This window comes from Mauremys reevesii, linkage group 13 (assembly GCF_016161935.1).
Source record: "Mauremys reevesii isolate NIE-2019 linkage group 13, ASM1616193v1, whole genome shotgun sequence".
Taxonomy (NCBI): Eukaryota; Metazoa; Chordata; order Testudines; family Geoemydidae; genus Mauremys; species Mauremys reevesii.
The window spans coordinates 13242466-13264100 of record NC_052635.1 but is presented as its reverse complement, the minus strand read 5'-3'; the positions used below and the strand labels follow the sequence as shown (position 1 = coordinate 13264100).

The 21635-nt window shown below is 45.4% G+C and overlaps 1 protein-coding gene and 2 long non-coding RNA genes across 3 annotated transcripts; all 3 read right to left on the bottom strand.

The window, feature by feature from the left end:
• Positions 1 to 275: 275 nt before the first annotated feature.
• Positions 276 to 5308, bottom strand: LOC120381186 (protein maestro-like). The gene is made up of 5 exons (XM_039499334.1): positions 5288 to 5308; positions 3420 to 3566; positions 2065 to 2247; positions 834 to 988; positions 276 to 333 (listed from the first exon to the last, which is right to left on the bottom strand). The coding sequence occupies exons 2-5, from the start codon at positions 3561 to 3563 to the stop codon at positions 288 to 290; spliced, it is 528 nt and encodes a 175-aa protein (XP_039355268.1). The 5' UTR covers positions 3564 to 3566; positions 5288 to 5308; the 3' UTR covers positions 276 to 287.
• A 319-nt stretch (positions 5309 to 5627) lies between these two features.
• On the bottom strand, positions 5628 to 10668 carry LOC120381196. The gene is made up of 3 exons (XR_005587968.1): positions 10605 to 10668; positions 9962 to 10155; positions 5628 to 5741 (listed from the first exon to the last, which is right to left on the bottom strand). It is a non-coding gene; the product is annotated as an uncharacterized LOC120381196 (long non-coding RNA).
• Positions 10669 to 14411: 3743 nt separating this feature from the next.
• Positions 14412 to 17166, bottom strand: LOC120381201. Its single transcript, XR_005587973.1, has 3 exons — positions 17106 to 17166; positions 15252 to 15364; positions 14412 to 14436 (listed from the first exon to the last, which is right to left on the bottom strand). It is a non-coding gene; the product is annotated as an uncharacterized LOC120381201 (long non-coding RNA).
• Between the last annotated feature and the right edge of the window lie 4469 nt (positions 17167 to 21635).

Below are 21635 nucleotides of genomic sequence, written 5' to 3'. Positions count from 1 at the left end.
TAGAGGAAATCAGGGACACATGAGCTCTCTCTGGCTAGAAGTGCCCTTTGACTGCCAGCACATGCTTTTATGAACCACAGGTAAATAAGGGAAAGAACAGGTGGCTGGGTAGAAGTGGGAAAAATGGGAATCTGGGCAGATTTACATTTCCCATCACCCTCCAGTCAATAATCTCATACGGTTCAACAGCTCACTCACAAGGTGTCTGCAAATGTCCACCTGGAGCTCTTCAGGCTTCAGCTCATCTGTGCCACCAAGGTGCTTATTGATCACATGTTGGAGTCTCTTCAGTCCCAAAAATGGGAAACAGAGGTGAAATGTAGCTCTGCATTCCTGAAAAGAGCGTCACACCATTGAATTGTTCCCTACCGAGTGCTATGTTCAATCAAAGGGAAATCATCTGTGTGACTGCTCATCTATTCCAGGACAAAAAGGGATTCATCTGGATGTAATTGGCAGAAACATGCAGGAATAGAGGGGAGAGGGGAGAGGTTCCACTGAAACCTGGAGGTAGCATCAATGTCTTTTGGGAACAGATATACCGATGAAAGCTGCTTCACCAGGCACAGCTGTGGTCTCTCCTCTGTTCTGGGGAGGCAGGGGCCTGGGGTGCAGAGACAGACAGGAACAGAGACCTGTAGGGGTCAGACCCATGACCTATCCTGGATTCTGGTGAAGCAGCCATGGACCAACCTGGCTGGAACTGACTCAGCAGGAGGGCAATGAACTGAGGGGAGAATTTGGGCCTCCATAACAGGCAGGAATAGCAGAGCTCCCCTGGCATTGGGAGGAAGATTCCTTTGGCTTAGTAAATAAGTTACTGTTGGTCTTACCATTGAAACCCTGGGGCTTGGGTCTTGCAGATGCAGCAGAAGTGTGACCCAGCTCTTTCGAACCTGCTTGGCAAAATAGGCCTTCCATTTTTCTTTGTTAACTGAGCCAGGATGCCAAATAGGACAAAGGCCATTGAGCGAAGAGCATCATCCTCCTACAGCCAAGAAAGCCCCACAAGTTGGTAAGTAAGGGACAATCCCATCACGCACCTCATACAGCCGTCTCTTCTACGCTAAAGTAGAGTGATTCCAACTACAGCTAGTCGGAAAAACTTTAATTAACCAATTCTTTGTTCGAATTTGCTGATTCATGAAAATATTTTAGAGACAGTTCAATTTTGATGAAATTCCTCTGGAAGCCAGGCAGGGGTCCTTAGAAACCTGCCTGGTGTCTTGCCAGTGCACCCATCCAGCTCCTTGGCAGCCAATCTAGCAGGCTGACTGGGATCATAGGCTTCCACACCCCCAGCTTCGGGGGGAGGGATAGCTCAGTGGCTTGAGCATATGGCCTGCTAACCTCAGGGTTGTGAGTTCAATCCCTGAGGGGGCCATTTGGGGAACTGGGGTAAAAATCTGGGGGTTGGTCCTGCTTTGAGCAGGGGGTTGAACTAGATGACCTTCTAAGGTCCCTTCCAACCCTATGATTCTATGACCCTGGGAGTCCAGGCTTTCAAATTTGCAACTCCCTGGCACCTCTAGCTCCCAGAGTTTCCTGGGTTCCCAGGATAGTCTGAGTGCAGACTGCCCCAGGCCAAGGCTTCCAACAGAGCTAGGTTGAGAATAGTAATTCTGTTTCACAAGGAGTTCTGAAGTTTGGGGGAGGGGTTCCCACAAATAGGAACAAACCCAAAATTTGAAATCTCAAAATTCTCTGCACTACAGAATTATCATTCCAACCCTCTCACATAAAAATGGTATAGAGCAGGCACAACACTCTCTATTGCACTCTGTAAACCCCTTTTCATGGTTATCTAGCTACCTAATCTAGTATTCAGACTTCCTTTGAGGTTCCCAGTGGCAATCAAGAAGAACAGAAGGGTGAGACTGTTGGAGCAGGGATGTCATCCCCATCCTCCTAATGTTCTCCTCCTCCGTAAAACACCTCCCTTCCCTGGGGCCTAAAATCTCTGCACTCTGACATGAGCAATGCCCAGGGAGTCCACATCACACATCGTAAATCGAGTCTAATCAAGATCGGTTGAACTGGATTTGGAGAGTTCTGTTCACATACATCGTCAAAGTAGGTCTGGATCTGTTGGGTGAGGTCTTTGAAGGAAGAACCAATGTCCTTCTCTTTCAGCTCCTTCAGGACTTTGGCCAGTGCTTTCATGCTCTCGCCAATCACTTCAGAACTGGAAGTGTCATTTAAGGCCTTGATCAGTATGTCCAGAAGAAACTTCTTGTGCTTTTTCACCTGTACAAATATATTACATTAAAGAACACTTATCGCTGATCACACTCATAATAAAAGTTTTCTTTAGCAGTTATGAAGCTGTGGGAATTTCATCAACCCTCTCTTCCCCCAGAGACCTATAGCTATATTTCAGACCAGGTGCTAGCTACAATGAGTCAAACTCGGTGCCATAATACACCTGTGTAATCCTATTATTAGATTTCTAGTTACTTAGATTCTGAGGCCAAAAGGGACCATTGTGATTATCCGGTCTGACCTCCTGCATAACATAGAACTTCTCCGAAATAGTCTCTGAACTAGAGTATCTCTTTTAGAAAAACATCCAATCTTGATTTTAAAATTGCTAGTGACCAAAAATCCACCACAACCTTTGGTAAATTGTTCCAATGGTTAATTAAAATTACCATTAAAAATGTCTTATTCCCAGTCTGAATTAATCTAGCTTCCTTTTTCCCCATTGAATCTTGTTATACCATTGTTTGCTAATGTGAAGAACCCATTATCAAAATGTATTCCCCATGTGAGTAGTTATAGACTGCCCTCAAGTCACTCCTTAACCTTCTCTTCGTAAAGCTAAATAGATTGAGCTCCTTGAGTCTATCACTAAAGGTATATTTTCCAATCCTTTGATAATTCTTGTGACTCTTCTCTGAATCCTCTCTAATTTATCAGCATCCTTCTTGAATTGTGGACACCTGATCTGGACACAGTATTCCAGCAGCGCTCACATGAGTGCCATATTCAGAGGGAAAATAACTTCTTTACTTTTCTTCAAGATTCCTCTGTTTATGCCTTCAATGATCATTTCAGCCCATTTGGCCACAACTTCGCATTGGGAGCTTACGTTCAACCGATTATCTGCCATGACTCAAGTGTTTTTTTCAGCGTCATTGCTTCCTGGTATAAAGTTTCCCATCCTGTAAGTATGGCCTGCATTTTTTGTTCCTAGATGTATACATTTACATATGGTCATATTAAAGTGCACATTGTTTGCTTATGCCCAGTTTACCAAAGGATCCAGCTTGCTCTGTATTGACTGCAAAGAGGTTACTAGGGTATGGGAGAGAGCAGAATTTGGCCTAGTGCATTGTGTGCAGCCTCTGTAAACTCTGAACAATTATTTCCCTTGGTTTCTCTACTTATGTTGCATCCTATTCAGTAATCTCTCATACCTTCACAGGCGCCCCATCGACTATATTTCCCAGGCCTCTTACAGCCATCTGACGGACAATGCTGTTTCTATCCTGTGACCTTTCTTCCAAGATGCGTAAGACAATCTTAAGCAACTTCTTCTCCCTGAGCATGGGATCACTCATTAGCTGAAATAAAATCAACATGTCCATTAGACCCAATATGATCATTAAGATTGGGAATAGAATTTGAGCAGACATGGAATACACGAAAAACAAGGAGTCCTCCTACAGCCACAATCTTGTAGATACAGACTAATATGGCTACCCCTCTGATACTTGGCACATAACAGGTAATTTTATCATTCCACACAAATGAGAAATGTCTTAAAAACATGGAGCCTATAGGGATCCGTTCCTTTTGGGCACTATAATAGGGATCCACTCACCTTTTGAGAGCCTCTTAGTGGCTAGGTCTGGTACCACAGTCCTTTTCTCACCCCTGGTACACCCTGCTAGCCGACCTCAGTGAGTCTTCTGTGGCTCAGGCCTCTGGCTAAGTCCCAAAGGCTAAATAAACCCCTTCTGGGCTAGTCAAGAACAGTCCCATTGCCCTCACTAGGGTCTCCAGCCCCAACTCTGGGTCCTTGAAATTCTGCCCTTTGTTCAACTCTCCGTAAGCATTGTCCCCTTCCTGGGGCTTATGCCACTGTAAGTGGTAGGGGAACCAGGGCCTGCCCATAACTCTGGCTTCCAAACCATGGACCCTGTAAATAGTAGCTAGGTACCGCTTGATTTCAGTTCATTGTTGCTTCTTCCTACCGGCCACTTTTAGCTTCACCCTCACCTCAAGGTTCAAGTTCTTAAGGACTCTCTTCCTGCAAACCCAACTTAAGCAAATGCTGCCAGAATCAAACTCTGGCAATCCCTGGAATTTCTGCAGCCAGAGAGCAGCACCCTTTCTTGCCCCTCCAGTTCCTGGCAGGAACTGACCTGCTAAGGCCCTGCAGCATCTTTTAGCTGAGCCTGATGGGCTCTGATTGGCTGCTTTCATGAAGCCTCTATAGACAGCCCCAGATTTGTGGCTCTTTTCCTGGGGCAGGGGCAGTAGGACCATGAGGCCTCTTGTAAGGAGCCTCAAAGCCCAGGAACAGCCCATCCCAGGCACAGATCGATTGTTTTTCTTAGAACCAGATGAGCCCCTAAGATAGTTACTTAGCGTAAGTGGGAAATATGATGCAGATGTTAGAGGAGGGTTGTAGAAAGGGAGGATGATCCAGCAGTTATCACACTAGCCTAGGACTTGGGAGACCCAGCTTCAATTTCCTGCTCCCTCAAAGACTTCCTGGGTGACCTTGGGCAAATCTCTTAGCCCTTCTGCGCATCAGCTCCCTGCCTGTAAAATAGGAATAAAAGTGCTTCCCTACCTCCCAGGAGTGTTGTGGGGACACATACATACATTAATGAGTTTTGAGGTACTCAGATACTACAGTCATGAGAACCTACGATAGTTGTGAATGTATTTGTATGTTGCTTGTTTTATAGTATTAGGACACTAGGTTCATTCCGAAGATCTGCTGAGTGAAACCAAAATCAGGAGCTGTTGGTTAGTATCAGCACTAGGACTTGGCAGAAGAGGTCCAGTACTTCAAACTCTGTCTGTATCTCTCTCATCCAGCGCCTGTGGTTGTGTAGCTAGTATAGGCAATGGCAGCAATACAAATATCAGAGAGAGAATGACTCCGAAAGGTAGAATGAAGCTCCTTGTCAGGTTTCCATATAAAGGGGGACCCAGTCTACTATCTAAAATGACAGTTACTCCTATGAACTGAACTGTACAACTCCCTAAAAGAAAGGCAAACAGACAATTGTCTAATGGTGAAACTGCTCTTTGGAGCCCTGTGTCTTACCTGGGCAAGGAAAGCTGTGCTGGTGAGTCGAAGTTTTCCATTGGGAATTCACCCAGGGGAGGAGGCGCTGTATGATCTCAGGTGTTACTAGTCTAGATCTTAGCAGAACACTGGAAGGCAAAAGAAACCGCTTATGGGGTCGATTGCACACTTCAAAAATTCAGCTGCTCTGAGCAGACAGCTCTGATATCTATGGGTGAGAGATGTGTGTTTCCACCCAGGGCGCCCCACACAAAGCTATAAACTGGAGGTTCCTCTCAGCCACTCTATTTGCTACTGATTCCCAAGGATAAAATGATGCCTCCAAGATCTCTTACCTCACCAGCAGACACACTCCTCATGGTGAGTCTGGGGGTTTTCAAGCAGAATCCATGCTTTCTGCTTCCCAAGCACTCTCACCAGTTTCTCATTCCCAACTTTGAGAAGCACAGATTCTAATGCTTGGACAGAAAACCTGGGGAAAGAGAGGCAAAGAACTGCAGCAATCGGTAGGAAGGTGCAGCCTGAACAGAGTCAGGAAGCCCAGGTTACTTGTCAGGTCTGCTGTTCATTGACAGTTCATCCATTGGCAATATCCTGGATACCAGTGTCCCTGGAAGGACTTGATGCCAGGAGGTAAGTTTCTATCTCATACATCTCATATAACTAGTTTTGCTAGGGACAAAATTTTGCAGTCATTTTTCACTTTCTGCAAGGAGTATGGGCACTAGCAGAGTACAAGGATATAGAAAAGATACATGATCAGGACCCAAAAACTGGGGGCATAGAGTGTGGTGATCACTAGTGGATATTTTGGGGTCGTATCTCCAGATATGATGTGACAGAGTGCTGAGGGTTTGCACTTGAGTCAGCACTCTGGTCACTATTAGTACTAATTCAGTTCCTTACAGAAAGCCTAATTGGACAGAGGTGTAGCTGATTACGAGGTCAGATTGGGGCTAGTGAGTCAAGGAACCAATCATTCCATTAACAGGGAAACTGTATAAAAGGACATGGGCAGGAGCCCTTTGAGGGGAACAGACAGAGAAAGAAACTTGGGTGACCAGATATCCCGATATTTGGGGCTTCATCTTATACAGGTGCCTATTACTCCCAACTCCCTGTCCTGATTTTTCACACTTTGTTTCTCTTTGGGTGACCAGACAGCAAGACAAAAAGCTGGGAGAGCCTGACAAACTGAGCTCTCTGAGTGGAAACAGCTTACCCCCCATTTTGGAGAAGAGTTTAGAAAGTTGAGATACAAGATAAAAAGGTGCTATGTACTGGTAGGGGGATTAAATAGACTACACGTTGGTGTTTACAAGCAAGAAAGTCTCAACGTGGTCTGCGTTTGTAGAAGGTGTGGGGTTGCAACACCCCTCTCTGTCACAGCAGGGGGCTCATCAGGGATTTCCCTGTTATCTATGCAAATGGAGAGCCTGCTGGAGAAGCTGGGGTAGAGGTTTGGCAGTCTGGGTGAGTGGTGAAGCAGCAAAGAGAAGTATAGAACAGGGGTTCTCAACCTTTCTGTTTCTGAGCCTCCTCTCACCTCAACAAGCTATAAATACTCCATGGCCCAGTCCCAGCCCTCTGCACTGCCAGGCATCAGTTTGGGGCTCCTGGCTCTGGATTTTAACTCCACAGGGTGCAGCGGCTCAGGGCTTTAGTGCAGGTGCTGGGCTCAGAGCTTCAGCTTTCTGCCCTAAGCCCCAGCTAGTCTACTGCCAGCCCTGCTTGGCAGACCCCCTAAAACCGGCCCGGTTGAGAACTGCTGGTGTAGAAGACCCCACCAACTTTCCAACAATCCCACCAGGCAGAAAAACAGCCTTTGCTTGCCTGGTAGGTTTAACAGCAAAAGAGCCTTCAGGAATTTATACGGGAGCAAGCCCAGGTCTGGCAACAACTCCCCCAAAGTCTGGCGAGTCCTGTGACAGGAAATGGAAACCAGGCACAGGAGATCAGACTCTGTAAAATGGGACCTGCGAACAACCCTGATCTGGTTTTGGTTACTCTTAAAGGAGCAGCGGTGAGACCTCATAGGGACAGAACAATGTGGGCCTTTCGACTGACACCCCATTTAACTGGGGAAGCACATATATGGCTCTTAGTGATTAGCGGGCAAGAGATTAGAACATGATTAAGGCAGCCATGCTGGATGAGGTGGGGCCTGTCCACAAAAGTACTGCCAGAAATGGAAAGTTGAAAGATGGATTGAGGATTATGCCTCTGTGCATTTGGATAGAAATTGAAAGATTGCGCCACTCACTGGTAAGGCCAGGTACTCAAACTGGTGGTGGGGGGGGAGATCATGGACTGCATGATTCTGGAAGTTTCTTCAGAGTTTCCCTGAGCATACCTGAGTATAGGTTATCCCAGAGGTAGGATCAAAACTGAATATGTACATGGGGACAATACATTTTGCCCAATGGCAGAGGTGACTCTGGAAATCAAGGGGAAGTTTAGGCAGAAACATGTAGGGGTAGTGGATGGATTGCCCCACTGCCTTCTCCTGGGCATGGACTGGGATCCCTTTCTGACAGGGACACCAAGGCATGTGTGGAGGCCCAGGAGGGTGGAAGTAAAACCTGCAGGGCCAGGTAAAGAGGAAATATATGTAAAGGGGCTGGAGGAACCTAGACACAAAAGTACAAGCCACAGAGAAGGTGAGGATGGAGAAGTCCCCTGAGAGACAAGAGGGAGGAGAAAGAAATCAAAAGTCAAGAGTAAAGGTGACTTAAGATCATCCATTAGGGTCAAACAGTCAGAGCCCTTACCACCAGGATCTCAGGAGCAGGCATCCTAGAACACTTTGGAGAGACTCAGAGCAGTCTGTGTTCATGGAAGAGGCTGGGGCACAGCATACCACCCCGTCACATAGAGGTATCTAAAATGGGCCTGCGCATAGGCCAACAGCATGAGCAGAATATACACTTGTGTCTGCAGCACCAGAATTCACATAGCTAGGTACCCATCCATCGGAACAAATTCAAGTTTTGTGGACAAAACTTAGGCACCCATGCTTGAAAACCTGACTCACTGTGGCCACCGCATAAGATCAGCCTTACTGAGTCAGTCCAATGGTTCATCTAGTCCAGTATACTGTCTTCCAACAGTGGTCAATGCCAGCTTCTTCAGAAGAAATGAACAGAACAGGGCAATCATGAAGTGATCCAATCTCTGTTGTCCAGTCTCAGCTTCTGGTGGTCAGAGGCCTAAGGACACCCAGAGCGTGGGGTTGCATCCTGACCATCTTGCCTAATAGCCGCTGATGGACCTGTCCTCCATGAACTTATCTAATTCTTTTTTTAAACCCAGTTATACTTTTGGCCTTCACACCATCCCTTGGCAATGAGTTCCACAGGTTGACCATGTGTTGTGTGAAGTTGTACTTTCTTATGTTTATTTTATACTCGCTGCCCATCCGTGAACAGAGTTTAGATCCTGGTTTCCTAGGAAAAGTCAGAGACATTATAAAACCAGGAAGTCTGTAATTTGAGCACCTTGTTGGCACGGAGTAAAGAAACACAACAATAATAGAAACTGTTGTGAGATTGGTGGGAAATGTACATTAATGGGCTACCAGATCTGAAGTCCACTGATGACTCAGGAATCTCTTAGTGTTAACTGGTGAGGGGCACAGAGTGGGTGCCGAGGGTGTGGTATGTACATTCTAGTTCACTAAAAGATTGCCATATGAGTCTCAAATAAAAGCTCATGTCACCAATATCATTGTGAAACACATCTACAGATGCAGTGTAAAGAGCCATGTCTATGCATTGAAAATTACATTCTTATGATCTGTGTCTAGGGACTAGTCACCAGGAAAGGTGAAAAAATGGTTTTCTTTCAGGCAAGAAATGTTTCTCCATCTGTTTGTTTACATGTAAATTAAGCATGTAGGGTTCACATTCGGTTCAGAAGGACTGTGAGAACTTCAAAGAAAGAAAAGTAACAGGAAGTAGGCAGGGGGTGGGGACCCAATTTTGGGGTACACCTCAAAGGTTTGCTCTAGTATATTTGGGCGACAAAGAAGACACCCTGGCATCTTTCACTTAGGAAGTAGATGGACAGCGAGACAGACAGCGGGTCGCTAACAGGCTTGGTTGAGAACGTTGAGTGAGAAACATCTTTAGACAGGTTAACCTGTTGGTTAAATTTAGTCTCTAGGAGCATGTTATGATTTCATTATACATGTAACCATTTTTGGCTTGCATTCTTACTCACTATCATTGGAATCTCTGTTCTTTGATCATCTCTGCTCTTGTTTGCACTATAAATATATCCAAGTGCTCTGTGTTTTGCACTATAGAGTACAAGTAATAAAGTATAGAGTCTAAAGTAGAAGTAATAAACTGGTGTGTACTGTTCCATTGGGAACAGCAGGCCTGGTAATTCTGTGAGTGTTCAGTGGATAAAGGTCTGGACACTATACGGAATGGTCAGAAGACTCGGGGGTTGGTGTGTGCCTATCATTAACCTGTACAAAGAGACTGGGGTCTGAGGAGGCCTGGATGGCAGTGCTTGTTTTGCCAGAGCCTGGTCATTTTAGGGAACTGACCCACAGCAGACACAGACAAGACTTCCTCACTCTAAGGGCAGGCGATGGTAAGGTGCCTCATAACCCTGGAAATTCCTGGGGAGTGTCACACAACTCTATTGGAATTCTCTTTGTTTCTCTGCATTCCTTCTAATTACCAGCAAGGGTTGCCCTCAGTATGTTGTTGGTCTTTTCGGAATAGGCTCCGGCTTCTTATCACTGGCAAAGGCATCTTTTGTCCTAAGGTTCGGCTGACCTGCTGCAGGAGAACAGGAAACAGCTCTGGGAGCAGCTCCTGCACAGCTTCGCTTGACTGCAGTGATGACACCACCTCAAAGATGGCACATGTTGCCTGAAAGGAGAGCATGGTAAAAAATGAGATCTCCTCCCAACACCATCACACCCTCTCTCCCCTTCTGATATCTGCTGTACTGAATTCTCACTTCTGCCAGTAACTTGAATGACTGCGAGCAACTCCCTTAACTCGTGGCTCAGTTTCCCACATCTATAAAAATGTGTATGACCTACCAAGGCATGTTGTGAGTCCTAAGGAATATTTGCAAAGCACTGTGAGAAACCTGGTTCAAAGACTTTCTAATTGCCAGATTTATTAAGTAAATCAGCCACGTACTCTAAACTTGCCCTATTTGTTCCACAGACAGCAGAGCTGGACTCAGGGAAACAATACATCAGAGGAGAAGTGCCCACACAGCAATATTCTACCACTCTTCTAGCTTTCCAGCAGCAGGATTGTCACAGGGCAGAGGAAAGCCTGAAAGGCGTGTCTGTCATCTAACTTACTGAGAGAGGTTCAGCAGCTGCCAAATGCCTGTCAGTTTCAGTCTCTGAGGTGACGCTTCCTTCTTGGCTTGTTGAAGTCTTTATTTTTTCTATTAGGACCTGTAGGACTTGAGTGGCAAGCAAGGGGTCTCTCCCCAGAGATCTCCACAGCTCAGTGGTGTCACTGCAATTTAATAGAAGTTACATGTGACCCCTGGACTCTTTTGTGGCTCAGATTGAATGCGTCCTATTTAAGTAAAGACCAAATGTTCTCCTTGCCTATGATGAGAAAGTTAGGAGTACTGTCCTCCTCTAATGCTCCTCGTGTATAAATATTGAGTTTCCCGTGACAGAACTAGGTTAAGTGACCTAGTCTTACTGCAGCCTAACCATTAATACTAGACTTCCGAAGGACAAGACACAGAGCGCCAACCTCAGTTCCTGTTTTCCCACTTCCCAGTAAATATGGACTCATGAGCATGTGGCTCCCAAAGATCCAGGGTTTGGAAGGCAAGTTGATGAAAGAAAAGCCACATTCCTACTAACTGGACATACAATTATGAGAATGAATATTCATGGCCATCCTAGGTCCCCTTCACAAAGGGTGTCCCGACCCTCTGTTTGCCAGAAGCTGGGACTGGGCAAGAAAGGATGGATCATTTGACATTTATCTGCTCTGTTCATTCCCTCTGGGGCACCTGGCACTGGCCACTGTCGGAAGACAGGATACTGGGCTAGATGGACCTTTGGTCTGACCCACTATGGCCGTTCGTATGGTCTTAGATTCCAGCACTGATAATTGATAACTCAGTTAGGGATCTTTAAATGAAATGATGGATCTGCTTCCAGTCCAGTTTTAAGTCCCAAGGACGGCAACTCTATTCTAGCAGCCACACCCTCACCGATACCAAGCGGTGGTCTGATGACAATATTGGCCCTATTCTTTGTAATCAGCCAGGGATTGGACTTGAAGCTGTCATGCTACCAGGAAATCAACAGCAACTGCTAATTTCCAAAGTGAGGTCAATTCAGGTGTCTAGAGAGCCAGGCCGGTTCCAGGCACCAGCCCAGCAAGCAGCTGCTTGGGGCGGCCAATGGTGAGGGGCGGCACGTCTGGGTCTTCGGTGGCAATTCGGCAGCTGGTCCCTCACTCCTTCTCGGAGCAAAGGACCAGCCACCGAAGACTGAAGCGGTGGTGGTAGAGCTGCACATTGCGATCGCAGTTTTTTTGTGTTTTTTTTCCTTTTTTGCTGCTTGGGGCAGCAAAAGCCCTGGAGCCAGCCCTGCTAGAGAAGTAGATGTTTCCAACAATACACTCCAGTTATACCAGTGAAGTTAGGTCTTTAGGATGTCAAAGCAGTTATGAATTAATGGAAACAGAATGACACTTAATTTCTCTCCACACCCCACCTTAATATGCTCTTGGACCTTCCTGGAGAAAGACCCAGGCTATTAACCATCAGGAATTATCCCAAAATGTCTGCTGCTTAAATAAAGCCCTACATCTCCCAGTAAAGCTGTGGGATCCATGTTTTACCAAGATGAATGCAATCGGTAGCGGTATATACCTGTCCATCGGCAGATGGTTGCTGAGTAGGCTGGAGATCACTGCCTCTAGGTGATGGTGAGCTAGAATAGACACTGCCTCCAGCAGGAATTGCCTCAAGCTGCCCTCCAAGATAGTAGCCATGTGGCTATATATTATATCCAGAATAGCTGGCACCTGGAAGGAACAAAACCAGAAAGAAATGTCCCTTTTTCTTTCTCTCCATTCATTCTACAGAATCAAAACCTTTATTTAGACATTTGCTGCTTTTTTAGAAATTCCTCAAGAAACAAATGTTCAGATATGTCTATGTAACTTTAACCCACAACAATTGCCCACACTTGGCTGTAAAAATTAACACTGACACACACATATACAGCGAAACCCCGCTATAACACGATGATCGGGGGTCCAAAAAATTGGATCGTGCTATATGCGGGGTCGCAGTATAGCGGGGTCTACCATTTCAAGCTGGTCAGTTTCAAGCTGGTCGATTTCTCTTGGGCAGAAAACTACTTTCATTTGCGAACTACCCACAGCAGTAACTGAAAGGGTGGAGCTCCAGCAGTGGGGGCTCTCAGCCATGCAGTGAGAGAGGGAAACACTTGGGGAGAGCAGGGGAGATGTTCAACAGGCAGAGGAAGAGCGAGGAGCAGCCGGGGAGCGAGTGGCTCTTCTCATCAAAAGGGTAAGCTGGGGCAGGTGGGAAGAGGCAGTGGGGAAGGCACATTCCATTTTTTGCTTTTTTTTTTTTTCTTCGGGGGCACTCCAGCCTCTCTCCCTTCACAAAGCCTCTCTCTCTCTTTGTTTTTTTTTCTCTTTTGCGCTTCCGCAGCACTCCAGCCGCGTAATTTATTTATTTAGTTTGCGCTTCCATGGTGCTCCAGATGCTTTTTTTTTTTTTTGGCCTTACAATCGCGTTATACCCGAATTCGCGTTATTGCGGGGTGCATTATAGAGGGGTCAGGGGCGGCTCTAGCCATTTCGCCGCCCCAAGCACGGTGGCACGCAGCGGGGGGTGCTCTGCTGGTTGCCGGTCCCGTGGCTCCGGTGGACCTCCCGCAGGCGACTGGCAGAGCGCCCCCTGCGGCATGCCTCCCCAAGCATGCGCTTGGCGTGCTGGGGCCTGGAGCCGCCCCTAAGCGGGGTTTCCCTGTACATACCAGGTAATTTAATGTGGTGGTGCCCAGCTATGCATTAAATAAACCAGCTGGCATGCACAAAAGAAGGCTTTGCTTGCCCAGATTTTGCAGGTGTGATTTAAGCAGCCAAATGCAACCATTTGCCTCGAAGGATGCACAGTTCATAAACAACCACAAGCACAAAATATGCAAGTGCTTTAAACACAGTGTGCAAATGCCTGGGACTATGAACAGGTGACGACCTCTCATATTCATTCCTAGCCCTTCACATCTTCAAAACACTGTGCAAACGTGGCAGTTCTGCTGCAAGGGTTCCCTGTCCTGAGGCCTTTCACCTGCCTTGATAGACGATTTGTGGAGTGCTCCTTTCATCTAGCCCTACCGCAGTGGGCTCCAGAATAAGGCATATAAATAGTGGATCCCAAAAACACTATAGTTTTCTCCCTCCCTTCTTCTATTCTTAAAGGGTGCGTCTACACACCAAAAAAATCCCTCAGCAGTGAGTTTCAGAGCTCAGGTCAACCTGGGCTTAAGGGGCTTGCACTATGTGGCTAAAAGTGTAGCTGTTCCTGCTCAGGCTGCAGCCCAGGCTCTGAAACCTGGCAAGAGGGTGGGTCTCAGAGCCCAGGCTCCAGACTCACTGGGAATGACTACAGGGCTATTTTTATCCAGGTAGCCCTTAGCCATGGGCCTCCTAAGAACTGGATGCCTCCAAGTGCCAGTCATTCTGTCTTCTTGTCTTTTCCCCAGAGTCTGTTTTTTCAAGCCTTTCTTGGCTGAATACTGTGGCAACAAGCCAGACAAATAAATAACCAACCATCTTCCTTTTCCCTTGGATTCTCTCTGTCTATTGCTATTGATTCTGCCATTGCCTAGTTTAGGGTGGGAACAGAGATGGAATCGACTCTATGTCCGAGGGGGAGAAACAGCAAGCTTTTTGTTCATTACACATGAGGGCAAAGATCTAAAAGCCTCGAGTTTAGGCAGAAAACCTCTCCAGTTTCCCGTTTTACCTGGTCCAGCATGGCATCTCCACACTCCTTCAGTATAACCTTCATCCACAGTTCAGCTGCCGTGGCACAGGTGGGGCTGGCAGACAGCATACCTTCCACTGTGGCCTCAATAAAGTCTGTGGCCTGTTCTGGGAAAAGTACTCACTAACAACCTGGGAACAAATCAAAAATAGGAGAGACTGCAATGATGTTTGGCTCCAGCACTTGTAAAAATGGAGGCCTAATATCTCTATGGAAAAAGATCTATGCATCAGCAAATTGCATCCGATGAAGTGGGTATTCACCCACGAAAGCTCATGCTCCAATACGTCTGTTAGTCTATAAGGTGCCACAGGACTCTCTGCTGCTTTTACAGATCCAGACTAACACAGCTACCCCTCTGATTAATTAACAATTTGTTAATTAGCCGCATGTCCAGCTAGCCATTTGGGATTAAAATTCTCTCCATAGTCTATATACTACATTTTTGTATTCTACAATAATGAGATCAGGTTTGAGGCAAAGCCTCTGTCACACAGTTAGCACAACATTGTACTGGATATGCAGGAGGTAAGTTTCCAGTTTGTATTCTCTTAGATACACTGCATCTTTATACAACATATAAAATTAAGTCAAGAGAGGCATGCACACAAATATAGGTTAAAGCAAACCCACAAGGTGACAGAATGAAGACTGGATGGGTTCTCAGCTTGATGTTCCACTAATACAGTCTATTCACATGGATAGCTGTATAGGTACATGTGTGTGCATCAGCGTGTGCATTTTCATGGGTGTGCAACATTCTGTAGCATCTGGATTTACATGGCATTCATAGTACACATCTATGAAAAGCATCTTGCTGGTTACTAGCAATGAATGCCCGCTCCACAGCTCGCTCCAAGTATGGAAAGGCATCATGAAAGCGTAAATGTAAAATGAACGGTGCCTGGTCACTAGAACATCCGCACAAGTTTTTTGAGTCAGTTACCCTGGCCATTTTGGAAGATGCCTGAAACAGAGCCTCGGGGTCTGGAGCTGCTGTTAGTTCTTCACGGAGACATCTCAGCTCCTCCTCCGCTGACCCCAGGTTCATGGGCTGGCCTGGAGTGGAGAAAAGGGGAAAAAGTACTGTAACGACTAATGAAACTGAACCTCTACTGCATGGATATTCATACAGGAGGATCCATGTGCTAGGCTGTTATCAGCATAGTGTAAAACCTTGGCCCCATCAAAGTCAATGGCAAAACTCCTGTTGACTATAATGGAGTCGGGATTACACCCTAAATGTCTAAAAGTTAACAGTAGTGGTATGTTATTGTGACTGATACAGGATTGAACAAGCACCGTATTCAGCTTGGAGCAGCTTTCTGGGGGTGTCTGGTTTCAGTAGCCTCTCTGCTCTCAGTATTTACATCTAATCTCACATTCAAGTACAACTCATGCAGGTAGATGGGAGGTTCCAATGTAGAGGTGAATCCCTCCACCAAACTCTCAGTGTAAAAGAGATGGGGCTGGACAAAACCTTCGGCAGGAAACCCAGGCTCATCCATCACTTCTAAACAATGCTGGGATTTCTATGTTGTACACTCAAAGACTGGAGTCCCTTATTCTGTTTCTGAATCACCAACACTGTTTTTTAGGACTGATTAATAATAATTAGAAATAGGGTGACCAGATGTTCCGATTTTATAGGGACAGTCCCGATTTTGGGGTCTTTTTCTTATATAGGCTCATATTACCCCCCACCCCCATCCTGCATGAGTTTCACATTTGCTGTCTGGTCTCCCTAATTGGAAATGGCCTTAAATGATAACCAAGATCTATCCCATTAGGTGAAAAGAATATCCTACTCCAGGGGTCGGCAACCTTTCAGAAGTGCTGTGCCGAGTCTTCATTTATTCACTCAAATTTAAGGTTTCGCGTGCCAGTAAGACAATTTAACATTTTGAGAAGGTCTCTTTCTAGAAGTCTATAATATATAACTAAACTATTGTTGTATGTAAAGTAAATAAGGCTTTTAAAATGTTTCAGAAGCTTCATTTAAAATTAAATTAAAATGCAGAGCCCCCCGGACTGGTGGCCAGCACCTGGGCAGTGTGAGTGCCACTGAAAATCAGCTTGAGTGCCACCTTCGGCCCCCGTGCCATAGATTGCCTACTCCTGTCCCACTCTTTCACAAAGGGGAAAATGGCCTACACTTACTCCAATAGCTTTGAATGCTCATGACAGAGGGCTGCTGCAAGAACTTTTTGTTTAAAGAATTATTCCAGGAAACCCCTCCAATACAGCCAGTGGCAGGGTAAAGAGAAGGAAAATGTTTAGTACCAAGGGCTTGTCTACATGGAGATAGTCAAGAAAGCTAATCCAAATTCATTTTCAAACTGCATTAGTTAAACTTCATTAAACACCTCTGGGGACACACTTATTTAGAATTAAAGGGGCCTTTTTCAGGTTAGTTTAATTCATGTAATTCACTAAAATTAAGAAGGGCCATTTTAATTCAGAATCAGAGCATCCACACGTGTTTAATGCCACTTTAAAATTTACACCTTTAGTTCATTTGGATTAACTCTCCTCAGTGTCCCTGTGTAGAGAAGCCCTAAGGAACTGAGCAGTTATCTACCTGGTGCAGACCATTTATTATTTGTACAGTTCCCAGAAGTGTGCTAGACTCTTTACACATCATAATCTTCTCTTCTAATGAGCTATTTACAAGATGCCCACCACTCTGTTATCTAAGTGCCAACAGACAGGACAGAAAGAACTAGACAGGCAGAAAAATGGACAATACAACAGTGAAAGAAGGTGAAGAATTACTTATACCTGCTAATGGTCTCCTCACCTTGTATACAGAGAAGGCAGCTGATACAGTCAACCACCCACTGACGAGATGTGGCCAGTGAATCACAGCTGTATGGTGCTATTGCTCCAATCAGAGATCCAAACTGATTAAAAGTTTCCTGAGTCTAATTAAAAAAGAATGAAGAATGAACGTTCTCCAGCTGTACTAGACTTCACTTGCCATCTTTATTGTTGATACCAGTCAGCTCTGTGTTTTGGGGGGACCAGGGCATAGTATCTAGCTTGTGTGACTCATGAAGGACACCCCCAACCCCCGTCTCTGTTTGAACCAAAACAGATCAGAGAAAAGGCTTGCAGAGAACAATGAAGGGTTTGGGAGACACACCTAGAGGCCTCCTGACAAGGGTGACAAGATTAAGACATCTCCATTTGCATACAGAATGAAGATCAGAGACAACTCCCCTAGCTTCAACTGCATTAAAGAAGGTATAGGGTATAGCATAAAGAATGAAGAACAGAGAACCGCACTGAACTCTGGGACCAGAAAGCAGGGACACACTGAATCATGGGAATCCCTGCTCCAGATGCTAATGAACCTATGCGTGCACACACCCAGCTCAGTAATTATCAGACCAATTCAAGTAATAAATCTTTGACTCATATCCCAAAATACTGAAGCAGCCTAGTTGCCTTGTGAGCTCCCTGGAAGAAAACAACACCCATAGCCAAGAGTGATCAGCTCCTATTGTCTAGCCTAAAGAAAACCCTTGAGCCATCAGTTTACCCATAAACAAATCTAGTGTTCTCCCTTGAACCATTGTATTTTCTCTACAAAACCCCTATGTATGCCCAGGTAAGGGTTCTGATGTATAGACCCAAACTCTGCATCATTTCCACTGGGATTCCATCTCCTGACTGATCGTGCTGGGGGCTCTGCCTGTCTCCAGCACTCAGGACCCTGAGCTACCACCATCACCTGGGAACCCCGACCAGTTCAAGCCTCATGGAGTGGGTGAGATCCATCTCTCTCTCTCGGTTTTCTTTCCTACCTCAGGTATTAACCTTTAAAATGTAGCTGTTACGTTTGTTTAGCCCTCCTTGTGTGGTTATCACTATGATTCAATCAATAACTGTTATGGTTCAGCTGGTTGCTTCTCTCTCTCTCTGAATTTTACTCTTTTGTGTTTTTAGCTTCCCCCATTTACTGTGCAGCGACGCTTCTAGTACCTAAGCTAAAGATCCCTGTAGTGCCCCAAAATACTGTGGGGTTTGCTCATCAAGTGGGTTACTACCAGTACAATTGTAATGTGAAAGTGTGATAGGAATGTGTTAAACTTGCGGCACATAAGTGGGGGCAGGGAGCAGCTGAAAGTGCTGCTGAACCCAGCCCACTGAACACAGGGACCTATGAGGGGATCAGCTGGGGAGTGCTGATTGACTTGCTCTGCTAGTGTGTGCGCATGTTCGTCTAGTTCTAGTTATTAGCCCTGGGGAACCTAGGACCTGCAGGAAAGCTCCATTGGGAGGGGACTTGTGGAAGGAAGGAGTAGAACACACAAGTGACATAAGCAACACATTAATAGAATTACAGAACCGCCCCTCCCCCGCACAGAAAAGTAACCCTAATTAATGAGCCTCCGTCTGGTAACATTGTGCCCCTGATTCCTGTTCTGACCTGGGTAACGCACATTGGAAAATATAATCCCAATTATACATACAAACAGATGGGGCCTAAATTAGCTGTTATCACTCAAAGAAGAGACCTCAGAGTCATTGTGTACAGTTCTCTGAAAGCATCTGCTCCACCTGCCGTCAAAAACGCTAACAACATGTTAGGAACCATTAGGAAGGGGATCGATAATAAGGCAGTAAATATGATTATGCCACTATAGAAATCTACAGGACCCCCACACCTTGAATACTGAGTGCAGTTTTGCTCATCTCATCTCAAAAAAGATATGTTAGAACTGGAAGAAATACAGAGAAGAGTAACAAAAATTATTAGGCGTATGGGACAACTTCTCGTACAAGGAGAGATTAAAAAGACAGGGACTTTTCAGCTAGGAAAAGAGACGACTAAGAGGGACTATGGTAGAGATCTATAAAATCATGACTGGTGTAGAGAAAGTCAATAAGGAAGTGTTATTTAGCCCTTCACATATCACAGGAACAAGGGGTCCCCCAATGAAATTAATAGGCAGCAGGTTTAAAACAAAAAAAAAGGAAGCATTTCTTCACACAATGCAGTCAACCTGTGGAACTCATTGCCACAGAGAGGTTGTGAAGGCCAAAAGTATAACTGGGTTCAAAAAAAATTAGATGAGTTCACGGAGCATAGGTCCATCTCTGGCTATTAGCTAACATGGTCAGGGATGCAACCCCATGATCTGGATGTCTCTAAACCTCTGACTGCCAGATGCTGGGGCTGAGACTGTCCAACAGGGGATGGTTCACTTGACAATTGCCTTGTTCTGTTCATTCCCTCTGATGCATCTGGCACCCACCACTGTCAGAAGACAGGATACTGGGTAGATGAACCATTCTTCTGGGGGATCCAGGATAGCCACTGTTATGGTTTATGTTCTTAGCTGATTACACAGAAATTCAGCTTTAGCATCCTGGGAGCATAAGAACCAAGAATGCATTTTTGTGACACTGGCAGACCAGTCAACCTGTGTATGACCCATAATAACTTAACAAGAGGCACTTCTACTGTATCAAGACAGTTCACTTGCATGTGAATTTCAAAGAGATGTATTAGACTAGCAATCATCAACTCATTCAAAAATGAACAATAGATGCTAAGTGTACTTGTCTGTGATTATCTATACCTGGTTAGAAGTTTCACAATGTAACTAAATTAGCTTGTGGATGCTAATTCCCTTTCATGGCTTAATTGCCTTAATTATGTGTGCAAGGTGTTCAGTTAACCTTAAAATCAACGATGTAAGACACTTCAGGAAACCAATCATTTCTACATTATCTTCAGCTTAACTTTCTGTTATAATGGAAGAATGGCTAATTACCTTATGTGAATGAATGTAACTAGTTTACTGGGTATGCACAGGAAATAGAAGATTATCTTCAAAGCAAAGTACAAGAGGCCATCTGCATTGGGGGAAGGGCCTTCTGTGACAATTTCTGTGAGGTAGGCTTGTCAGCCTGGTAGAATAGCTATAAAAGAGAAGGCTCGGGCCTGATCCTATCATCTCTAGTCTGCTTAAACGTTGAACAGGGACAGTGTAAGCCATAGGACAGAGATCTTCCAAATAATCATTTGGAAGAACCTGGGAAATGCCTGGAAAAACTAACAGACTTTACATCTAAGCTGCCTTTGGATTCTGATCTGTTGGGATGATTCCAGAGAGACTTTTACAAACCAGCAGTTTATTCCATCACTGTTGTGATCCTGAATTATGAACATTGAAAGTCACTTGTCTGGATATTGATCTTTTAACCATTTGTAACTCTCTTCTTTCTTTTAACAATAAATCTTAGATTTAGTTATTAAGGATTGGCTGACAGTGTGATATTTGGGGAAGACCTGAGATTCACATTGACCTGGGGATAAGCATCTGGTCCTTTATGATCAGTGAACCCCACATATGGTGAATCAGGTTTCCAGTAACCCCTCGCTATATTAGACATAGAATATCAGGGTTGGAAAGGACCTCAGGAGGTCATCTAGTCCAACCCCTGGCTCAAAGCAGGACCAATCCCCAGACAGATTTTTACCCCAGTTCCCTAAATGGCACCCTCAAGAATTGAACTCACAACCTGGGGTTTAGTAGGCCAATGCTCAAACCACTGAGCTATCCCTCCCCCCTCTTCCAAGATGTGGATGTTTACATGGGAGCCAAGGTCTGGAATACCAAAAGAAGACCATGTTTGGCATCTTGTTAACTAGGGTGGAAGCTCTTTTGTTGTTGACTTGGTGAATCTAATGATAGAATAAACCATCAGTTTGGGGGTTGTCTCCCTCTACTTCTTGCAGTCTGCCACACAGTGTGGTCACAGCATTGTTGTGTAAACCTCTCTCTTACGGAAGCAGAGGGATGTTCGTCACCTTGAGATCCCAGCTGCTGTCCTGGAAGAGTTTTTCATGCATTTGCGTTGAGTGTCAGTTCTGATGTAAGCAGGGAAGTCAGCTCAAGGAAGAGTATGGCTATACTCACTGTGCTATGAACTGTCTCTTGATAGATAGTCAGTAGCTGGGTGCTGGCCTGCAAGGCCCTCTCTCTCTCCCACTCCTTCCCTGAACTGAACCATGTCCTTAGGAGCTGTTGGTAGAGCAGAGGAATGGACAGAGTTAGTACCAGAAAATCCCTCCCAAAAGTTCCTCTTAAACAGGTTTAATTGTCACTAAAATCCCTCTCCAAAGCATCTGACCTCCATGTAGCAAAGGAATTACACCTATATCTAAGGGGCTCTTCCATTAGACAAGTCCCAGGGACCAGATTCACCTCTGGTGTACTGTAGCTCGATTGAAGCCAAAGGAGTTACACGAGAGATGAATCTGGGCCCGTGTATGTGATGTCTGCTGTAGACTGTCTGATGGGAGCTGTCTAGC